At 57.0% G+C, this 10554-nt stretch overlaps 1 protein-coding gene across 1 annotated transcript in view; it reads right to left on the reverse strand.

The window, feature by feature from the left end:
• The window catches only part of TNNI1 (troponin I1, slow skeletal type), an 18903-nt gene extending 12825 nt beyond the window's left edge, over positions 1 to 6078 (reverse strand). Inside the window, 2 exon segments of the mRNA XM_007456142.1 lie at positions 658 to 711; positions 6059 to 6078. Coding sequence (XP_007456204.1) covers positions 658 to 711; positions 6059 to 6078 — 74 coding nt within the window.
• Positions 6079 to 10554: the final 4476 nt, after the last annotated feature.

The following is a 10554-nucleotide window of genomic DNA, read 5'->3' on the forward strand; positions in this document are numbered from 1 at the left end:
CCTAGGGTCCTCACTGATGTGCTCACAGGATCTCGAGCTCCCATACCAGTGCTGTCCCCCCTGCCTTCCCCCAAGAGCCCCCCTTCTGCGCCAGAGCCAGGAGGCTGGCTGGCGCTCTGCCCACACCTGCTCTGTCCACTGTGCAGATAGCAAAGGGCGCCAAGCGAGTTGTCAAAGACAAAGAACAAAGAGCCAGGACGGCTTCCTTGGTCGGTGGCACGGGCATAGGTGCAGCCTTCCAGCCCCCGAGTCCTGCCCCCCGCTCCCTCCTCCTCCGACCCGGGGGTCGCCCCCTGCACTGCTCACCAAGCTCTCCCTCAACTTCCAAATGCAGCCCCTCTGCCCGCTCTGGTCCCCAACGCGCCCCTCTCCCTCCTGGGACGGCTGGGCTGTGGTGTGAAAACGATCCTCCAGGCTCTGCCGGGGGCTCCCTGGGCAGCCGGGAAAATCCTGCTCACGGCTCCGAACGGGCAGGGGCTCACCTCCAGCCACAGCCTTGCAGGGCAGAGGCCGCCCTACGGGACCGAATGCTGTGGGACTGTCTTAGGGCCGTCCACTAGCAAAGCCAGTGGCACAGGCGAGACCATCTTCACCATCCGAGCCCTCCCTTGCTCCTGAGTCCGGAGCCCCAGCTCCACTGCCCGGGCGGTGGACACTCACCTTCCTGGGTCTCCGTGAGTGAGATGGTCTCGCCTTGCGGTTGACTGCAGACTGTAGGAGGCAAGTGGAGGGGAAGCTATGAAAACTACGGCCCACAGCAACTGGTGGGTAAAAATAGAACAGCCGCAGCCCCTCCCGCCTCCCCGCTCCCCCCACCCCCGCCCACCACACACACACCTCACGAAGGGGACACCGCAGCATGCACGGCAGCTCGCGGGCTTGAAGACACACGTGTGCCAGGCTCAGGAGGACACGGCACCTCTGCACACAGCGGCCACCACCTAGGAGACGGCAGCCCCAGAAAGGGGGAATGGATAGCAGACTGGATGGGGCTCCAAGCCGGGATGGCGCCAGGGCACCGGGAGGCCCGGAGGAAGGGGGGCCGTCTCGCTGGCCCTGCATCTCTCGCAAGGGAATGTGGAAACCAGGCCCCACAGCCCAGTCTCCAAGAGGGCAAAAGGCTTGACATTCGGGCATCTTCTGAGGCTCTGGTACACGTGCGCCAGGCAGACGCCTGGACCTGGGGGTGATGTAAACAGTGCTGAGGGGGTCCAGTGAGGGTCCTGGGGCTGAGCTGACCTTCAAGCTCGTGGCATCTGAGGGTCCGCAGATGCTCTGCACCCTCTCCTGGTGGGTTTCTCAGGTTCCAAACGGCGCCCCACACCCCGTGCCTGGAACTTGGTGAAACTAACTCCCCCTCTCCCCTGACCCACCCTCTGTCACCAGCCACATGCCAACAGCATCCAGGGGGCTGGTGTGCAGGGGCTGCACCTGTTTACTGGCTATTTTTAGGATGATGGATGAACACCTAATACCCACCCTATGGTCAGAGGAAGACAATGCCTGCTATGTTAATCCAGTGGCTATTATTGTTGGTCATCTCATGGGCTGGGAGCCCAGGCTGGGGCAGGACAAGCAGTACGCTGACCCCTCTCGGAGGCCAGGAAAGGCCTTGTCAGCAGCAAGAGGCTGGGGAGCTCTAGCCAAGTGTCAGTCGGGTGGGAACAGAGCTCGTAGACAGGGGTCTCCTCGGGGGACATACCCAAGTGCCAGGGAGGGGTAGAGGCCCCTCCCTCTGGGCCAGCAGAAGTTGCTGTGATTTGGCTTTGGTCAGGTCACCTTTGGGAAGCCTCCATGCAAGTAGGCTGCCAGGGAGGGAGAACAGGGTCTGGGAGGTTATATGGGGGGGCGGGGGGCGGTACAGGATCCCAGGTGGAGGGGCTGGGATGGAAACCAGAGGAGCAGCTGGGGATCAGAGAAGGAATCTGGGGGCTGGGGATGAGTCTGTGGGAGTTTATCGCATTGGTTTATTAGGTTTATAACTTTTGCAATAACTTTCATACAAAACCTTAATATGCACAAAAACAAAATGAATCATCTGCATGGATTATCCCGCTTTTTGAAAAGGAAAAACAAAGAGAACAGATTGACAAATAGAAGAGTGAAACAGGGGCAAAAGGACCTAAAAAGTAGGCGAGCAGATGATCTCAGAAAGACATGGTGACTGGGACCCTCCCAGTGGACACTCCCCTCCACAGGGACCACCAGGAACCGCGGCCTCGGTGGGGCTTGATTCATCCTCAGGCTGCATGGGGACCCCTGTCCCAGGCCCCCGTGTCCTGACTCCGCCCACACCTCCCTCGCCCCGCCTGCCTCCACCCCCACCCACCTCTCCTGGGCCTCACGCCCACCCACCTCTCCTGGGCCTCTCCTGCTCTCTGCCAGAGACGGCCTTCAAACATGGGGCTGTTAGGCCCTGTTGCCCTGGCACCTGCTCCTCTGTGTGGGGTGGGCGCAGAGGCCCCGGAGCCCACCCGCAGGCCTGCGATCTGCGGCTGCAGGCTGCCCACACCCAGCTGTGAGGCCCCCCGCTGGAAGTAGCAGCCCCAAGACCCTGCTGTCTGTCCCAGTGCCTCTGCAGCCTGTCCCCTGCGCTTGCTTAAAATTGTCCTCAAAAGGTCCCCCCACCTCAGAGCTCATCCGCCCAGGGGCCAGGTCAATCCCCTCCCGTCCTGCCTGTGGACAGGAGCTGTCCCTGGGAAGTTTAAGACTGAGTCTGGCACAGACGCGCCTCTCCAGACACAGAGCCAGAATCAGGGTCCGTGGCCTGGAGAGGCGCAGGCAGAATTCCCCGTGGTCGGCTGAACAATGCACCGCCCGCCCCCCAGAAAAACCATAATGTCATGTCCTAATGAAAATGGGACTGTGTCACCTTCTAGGCAAAAGGGACTTGGCAAATCTGATTAAATAAGGAGCTTGAGTCGGGGAGATTCTCCTGGATCGTCCGCGGGGGCCCCACTTAACCACACGGGTCCTTAGGAGACGAGGCGAGAGCGTCAGGGTCAGCGGTAGGGGATGACAAAAGAGGCAGAGGCCAGAGAAGGGAGGATGCTGGCTGTGAGCGGGAAGGGGCCGCAAACCCAGGCATGCAGGAAACAGATTCTCACTCAGAGCCTCCAGAGGGAGCAGCCCGGCGACGCCTTATCTTTCACCCAGTGAGAATGACTTCGGGCTGCTGACCTCCAGAAATGTGAGACGCTAAATTTGTGTAGCTTTGGAAATAGGAAGCGAATACCCTCTGGGATGTTGGGCAGGGCCCGTGGTCACGGTTCAGGCGGGCTCGGGGAGCTCAGAGAGCAGAGCCTACCCAGGCCCAGTGACCTCCCACGTTCCCAGCCAGAATCCAGCTCCCCCCGCAGGGCCTGGCCTCCCCTGGCCAGCTCTGGTACCTCCAAGAGGATCGTAGGATGGAAGACTGTCCAGCCGGGTCGCTGTGCCCGAGACAGACGGCGGCCCAGAGAAAAGAGGCTGCATGGCGGGGGCCAGGACTTCCAACCCCCAGCCCCAGGCTCCTGTCACACTGCCCCAAAGCCGGTCACTTCCGGACCTGAACTCTAGCCCAATTCTGACCTGAGCACCACCTCCTCTAACCCTGACACTGTAACCTGACCAACTCCACGGCCCACAGACCCCTTCCTGCAGATGCAGCACCCCGCCCGCACCCCACCCCCACCCCGCGCCCAGTACCCAGCGTTTCGGCCCGTCTCAGGCCTGCCCGGTTGTTCCGTAGGGTGAGTAATCCACACGTTTACACCGCGGCCCCAGACCTGACCCCTAGAACCTCGTCCCTCTGTTGGTCTCCCGAAGTGGTCCCTTGCCCTCTAGAAATCCATTTTGTGCTGTTTTGTGTGAGATGCTGAAACAGAGCTTATCCTGTGCCTACTCCAGCCTCATCAACAACCCCTGCTTGGGCCCGGGGTAGGGGGCTGGCCTCAGCTCCCCCCCGCAACATTCACCCCACCCGCAGCTGCAGGCCGTCCACACCGCACCCTAAAACCCAGCTGCATGGGGTTCTCCGAGCCCCTGCTTCCTCATCCATAAACTGGGTTCACCATGTACGGTGACTGGGCCGGGCCTGGCATCCTCGGGGTGAGCCTGGCAGCCTCCCCTGGGCCTCTTTTTAAAGTCCAGGGGGAGTCGGCGGCAGCCACGACCAGAAGCCGGGTCTGTGTGACCAGGGTCCTCTCAGATCTGTGACTTGGCCGCTCAACTGTCAGACCAAAGGGCTGAAGACCAGGGAGAGGGGCCACTTGGGAGGGAGGCGGGGTGGGAGGTGACCCGCAAGGGGTGCAGCCTTGGTCCGCGGGCTTCCAGGGTCGCTCTTGTCCCCCAGGGTGGGAGGCCACAAGGCAAGGAAGGAAGTGTCTGACCAGGGGAGCAAAGCTCGGTGAGGCCGTGGGTGGGGGCCATGGCCCCCCCGCAATGGCCGACACAGGTCAGCCGGGCTCTGGTCTGCAAGGCGGAGGAACCCAGCTCAGCAGGGGCCGAGGCCCGGCCCACCTGCCTCCCTGCTGCCAGGGGCCCCTCAGGGACAGCCCGCAAGCCCCTCCTGGCTCCTCCACCCACCCCCACCCCTGTCTTGAGCCCACCCGACGGCCCAGGGCCAGCTCAGAGTAGGTGAGGCAGAAGGAACGGAGAACCGAAAAGGAGTCGCCCCTCAATTTTCTGCCACAGACCAGGCCCACCCGACGCCCAGGGCCAGCTCAGAGTAGGTGAGGCAGAAGGAACGGAGAACCGAAAAGGAGTCGCCCCTCAATTTTCTGCCACAGACCAGGCTTCCCCCAAGGCACTGGAGACGCAGTGAGTGGACGCGCAGCGCAGAGGCAGACGGCTCTGCCACTCACATGGATGCCCATCAGGGTAGCGTCTGCACCTCGTTTCCTCACCTGGGAAATGGGGGTAAAGCGCCCACCTCGGGGGTCCCTGCAAGGCTTAATGAGGCCATCTGTACAGAGGGCCTTGCAAACGCTTAACAAACGTCAGCCGGGATGTTCTCACGGCAGCCACCCAGGAACAGCCTGAGGCAGGTGCTGCGATGACTCCATTTTATTGATGACGAGACGGGGCCCAGAATGGTTGAGCAACTCCCTTAAGGCCCCATAGCAAAGAGGAAGCAGAGCTGAGACCAGCACCCAGGCCTCTGTGCCCTCACTCTCACCAGCCCCGCCCTGTGACGTCTGGCAATAGACAGGAGCCACCGCCGCTGCCTTAATGTGTTGTACCCAGCCAGTGTGCTGGCTGGAGCAGACCAGCCCTGGGCTCCCAAGCCCCATATAATTCATCCCTGCATGAAAACCGCAATTGATGTTCTGAATTACCCACTGATTCGCTTCCTGCCAAATTGTAGGAGGTTTGTTTTAGACAGTTTTCGGTGCTGAGACCCCTGAGAAGGGGCCCTTCCCTCCCCTCCTGGGAGGCCTGGGGGGCCGGTGACGGGCCGGGAGATAGGGGGTGCGTCCCTGCTCAGCTGGACGTCAGCATTCCTCACTCTCTCCTCCAAAGCCTGCACCCGCCATGTCACCTCCCCACACCCAACTCCCTCCATACCCCCCCTCCCCAGTGATGGGGCTTCTAACCTATATCTGTCCCCTCAGGACACAGCGTGGTGTGCAGCAGCCCAGGCCTCCGCTGGCCCAGTGGATTGAGGGCATCAGAACTCCTGCAGGGCTTGGTCAATGCAGATTTGGGGTCCCTGGCCCAGAGCTCCTGATTCATCAGGTCCGGGGTGGAGCCTGGAAGTTTGCATTTCTAACAAGGTCTCGGTGACATTGCTGTGGCTGCGGGTTTGGGGACCACACTTGAAGAACCCCTGTAGGTAAACCAAGTCAGCACCCCCAACCTCACCCCCCGGCAGACTCAACCCTGGGGCTGGAGGTCTGGACTATAGCCTGTGCTGCCCGCCTGCCCCCCGCCACAGAGCCCGTGAGCCGGGCACACACAGCCCAGCCAAGAACTGCCCTGACCCATCGCCTGCCTTTGCCCCCGACTCTCCAAAGCCTGAACTCTGGGGGCGCCCACACTCCCCGCCATCGTTCACTCGTTGATTCCTTCATCATACCTGTGGGAGGCTCCCTGCATCCCAGGCACTGACCCAGGCCTGGGGTTCCATAGCAAGCCTGGGACCCTGCCCCACTGACGCCGGGCCTAGAGGGTGCTGCTGGCTGCCCTGACACCCCCTCGCCGCTTCCACTCTGGTCCCTTCTTCCCAGAAATGATTTTCGTCTTTGTCAGAGGGACGAACTTAGTCCCAGAGCTAAGAGGGGAGGGTGAGTCAGTGGGGACAGAGTTCCAGCCTCCCTGGCACTAAATCTGTGTCTCCTGCCCGGGGGCCCCGAGGTGAGGCCCGTGTGCCCAGCGGCCATTCCACACGTCCCCTCGGCCCCTGCCCCTCCTCTGGTCACCACGGCACAGAAAATGGCATAGCCACGCCCAGGCGCCAGACCAGAAACCTGAGGGCCATCCCCCGCCCCCGCCCCACGGTCAGCGGAGCTCCGAGCTCTGCCCTGCTCCCTGCCTGGAGTCCCCCATCTGCCCTCTGCCATCTCTGCTCAGCCACCCCACTTTGCCAACTTCGTTGCAGCCTCTCCGGGATCCTGCGGCCACCCGAACCACCCTCCTAAAATGAGGACACGGTCCCGTCCCCAGTTCCTCCAGCAGTGGCCTCAGGATGAAACGGAAACCCCACAGGAGGCTCGCCCGCCCTTTGTGACCTCCTCTCAGCCTCCCCGCCTGCACACACCCTCAGCTCCAGACACGGGACTTCTCGAAGCTCCTGGAGCCACAGATGCTTCTCAGAAGGCCCTTCTCTCACCCCACCCGCCTCTAAGTATCAGTGGAGCATTGCCTCTTCCAGGAAGCCTTCCCTGACCACCCTGACCGGACTAGGAGCCCTCCTCCAGGCCCCAGTGCATCCCTCTTGCCCTGCACTTAACCCGTTGACATCATCTATTTCATCATCTGGAGAAACCTGAGTGTCAGCCCCACGTCATACTCCTGTTTGTTTGCTCAGCGCCCGGCACAGTGCCTGACACACAGTAGGTGCTTAATCAGTGCTCATGGAGTAAAGGAAAGTACCAATGGAAACACAGAGAGGAGCCTTCTGACCAAAGACAGTGCAGGAAATCGCCTCTCAGGGCTCAGGAGGGATCCTGCCTTTTCCTGGGGCCCTGGAATATGGTCGGGGTGCCCATGGCCAGGGGCCCGGGGGAAGGGTCGGCTGGGAAGTTTCTCGTTCAACCTCTTGGCACTTGGAGTGTCCAGGCCCCAGCTGCCCCCTCCCCCAGGGAGCAGCAGCCGCAAACTCTCGTTGACATTGACACAGGTGATGAACCGTTTTCCCCTCCAACAATGAGCTCAGACAGACATAGAGACAGCAGCTGGGCAGCTGGGCCTTTGTGGATGTGAAACTGAGCCCTCAGAGGTCACCGTGGGCTATGCCCACCCCCCTCCACCTCGTGTCCAGGCCGGGGCCAGGGGTGCCGCGGGGACACAGGTGCCAATGCAACAGAGGGCCGTGCACTCTCTCTGTCCACCACTCTCACCCCAGGAGGATTTTGCAGGCACCTTGGGGCGGAGCTGGCTAGAGAGGGGCCTTCTCAAGATCAGAGGTTCTAAGGAAGTTCCCCCAAAACCCAGCCAGAGTGAGATGACCTCTCCAGAGCCCCGCACCTCCTTCTGGGGCCGGCTTCGGGGGTCCCGCACTTTCCACACTGGGGCAGAGGGGTGGGAGTGGCGTCGGGAAAGCGGAGGCCCCTTCTGTGTGTGTCTGTCCCCCCGCCAGTGCAGACACCCAGCCAAAGGTCCGCTCACGGCCTCCACCCACGTTTGCTGTCCTTGTCAGAGGAGTTGTCTATAGGACGGTCCACAGCCCAGAGTCCTGCCCTCGCCTTGCTCCTGGCCGGTGCAGCAGGGGACACGATGCTGCAGACACAGAACTGCACCCCGATGGAGGCTGCAGGAAACCAGCGGGGCAGAGGTGAACCTGATCCTCCCGGCAGACCCATCTCTTCCCCATCATGGACTTTTGAACAGGTGGAGCAAAGGCAGGCACAGGTAAAACTGCTGATGCCACAGCAGGAATCAAGGTCGCGGCAGCAGACTGTTTGCCCACGATGCACTCACTGGGGAAAAGCCAGTTTCACGTGAGAGTGCCCTTGATGAGGCAGAGGAAAGTGCTAAGGGAGCTCTGTTGAATACAGCTGGTACACGGGGAGCTGGTCCTCTGTCTGCCTGCAGGTGTGAGGACCTGGAAGCCGCCACTTTCACATGTCATTTTCACTTGATTGAAAACTATAGTTAGTCGGACTTCAATGTTGGTAGATTGTTTCTCAAAAGTGAATGCAGTGGGCCTGTCACCTCGAGGGAAACAGCTGCCAATTAAAAAATTCAAGCTTTCAAGAGAAAATGCAAATCTGGAAAAATCTGTATCTGCCATTGTGAGCTCGACAATTTCCCAAATATGTAGACTTCTCTGATAAGATTGGCAGTGATATCAAAGAATGAAAGTTTTACAAACTCACTGTGTAATGTGTGAACTGTGTTCACATTGGGAAGATCTGCATGTTTTCCAAATGACCAGTGAGTAGTGTTACAGAATCACCCCGGTAAGAGATCCATTCAAAGTGCAGGATAAATATGGGTTTGTTTTTTTTGTTTGTTTGTTTTTGTTTGTTTGTTTGTTTTTGCTGTATGCGGGCCTCTCGCTGTTGTGGCCTCTCCCGTTGCGGAGCACAGGCTCCGGACGCGCAGGCTCAGCGGCCATGGCTCACGGGCCCAGCCGCTTCGCGACATGTGGGATCCTCCCGGACCGGGGCACGAACCCACGTCCCCTGCATTAGCAGGCGGACTCTCAGCCACTGCGCCACCAGGGAAGCCCTAAGTGTGGATTTTAATGCAACTTCATTGAAGAATGAAGACTTCATTGATATGGTTTCAGATTCCACATTGGAACTAACCTTCAAGAAACTCCCGCCTGTTGAGTTTTGATACAGTAACCCAAGAAGAGTATTCACAATTCTCTGAAAAGATAATTAAAATATTCTACTCCTCTCTTTTCCAACTACATATCTGTGTAAGTCTGGATATTTTTTGTGAACTTCAAACAAAACATATTACAACAGATTGGCTTCAGAAGCAGATATGAGAACCTAGCTGTCTTCTATTGAGCCAGACATTAAAGGGATTTGTAAAAGTGTAAAATAGTGCCACTCTTCTTATTAAATATATATATTTTTTTAAGATTTATTTATTATTTATTTATTTTATTTATTTTTGGCTGTGTAGGGTCTTAGTTGCAGCATGTGGGATCTTTCATTGCACCGTGCGGGCTCCTCTTTAGTTGTGGCGCACGGGCTTCAGAGCGTGTGGGCTCTGTAGTCTGCGGCACACAGGCTCTAGTTGAGGTGCGCAAGCTCAGTAGTTGCGTCATGCGGGCTTAGTTGCTCCGTGGCATGTGGGATCTTATTTCCCTTGTCCCCTGCAGTCGTAAGGCGGATTGCTTACCACTGGACCACCAGGGAAGTCCCTAATTAGATATTTTTGCTTTGTAATTTTATTATTAAAACTATTATTTATAGTAACTAATGATAATGTATTTTATTTGTATTTGTACCTTTGTTATTTATAGCATTATTAAAAATATTTTATTTATGTTACACAGGCTTATTATGTAAACCTATTTGGGCTTACATAATAAGATGTAATATGGGCTTATTATTATAATTATTAAATGACTCAATCAATATTGAAATTTTTTTCCATTTCTAATATGGTAAATATTGGTAATCATGACCGACAAACAAAAGATTTTTAGAGCCCTCAGTAAAGTAAAGGGGTCTTGAGCCCCAAAAGTGTGAGAACCACTGTTCTGTTTTTAACACATTATTATTATTATCCTGATTAATTTATTTTATCTATCAAATAAAGCTTAAAAATAGAAAAATGATCACCAAAAAGTGAAGTAAGATTTTTGCTCCTGTCTAGTGGCAGCAAAAACAGGAATAATTAAGAAATTCTTAACATCCAAGTTATTGTGTGTGGATTGGCCATGGCTAACCTGGGGATTCTGTGGCTTTGTGATTTCACAAAATGTGCCTTAAAGTTAGGGAGACTTTGATAAGGAACCGCATGAAACTGGGAGTTTCACTTCAGTCCTTCTGGGCGAGAAAACTGCCTAAATTCTAGTTCTCATCATCGCCACCAGAGAGCGCAAAGGGACGCGTGAGCGTGTGTGTGTGTGTGTGTGTGTGTGTGTGTGTGTGTGTGTGTGGTGTCTTACTCGTGACCCAGCGACCACGTACACACGGTCGTTTGTGTTCCTTCTCTACACTTCATCCCTCCCCACCCACCAATCCAGGTTTGACTGGTTCCTTAATGACCACTCTGGGCTCCCTTTTTCACTCATGCTCCCCACGTGTTCCTAGATCATGGTGGCAGAGGTGAGCTCACCAAGTAAGGACTTACACTGACCTTTTTTTTTTTTGACTGTGGGCACCATCACAGCCTCACAACACCACATCACGTGAATGACAACAACAGGGCAAGTGTCCCTGGAAG

Source organism: Lipotes vexillifer, unplaced genomic scaffold, assembly GCF_000442215.2.
Source record: "Lipotes vexillifer unplaced genomic scaffold, Lipotes_vexillifer_v1.1 scaffold1201, whole genome shotgun sequence".
Classification (NCBI taxonomy): Eukaryota; Metazoa; Chordata; class Mammalia; order Artiodactyla; family Lipotidae; genus Lipotes; species Lipotes vexillifer.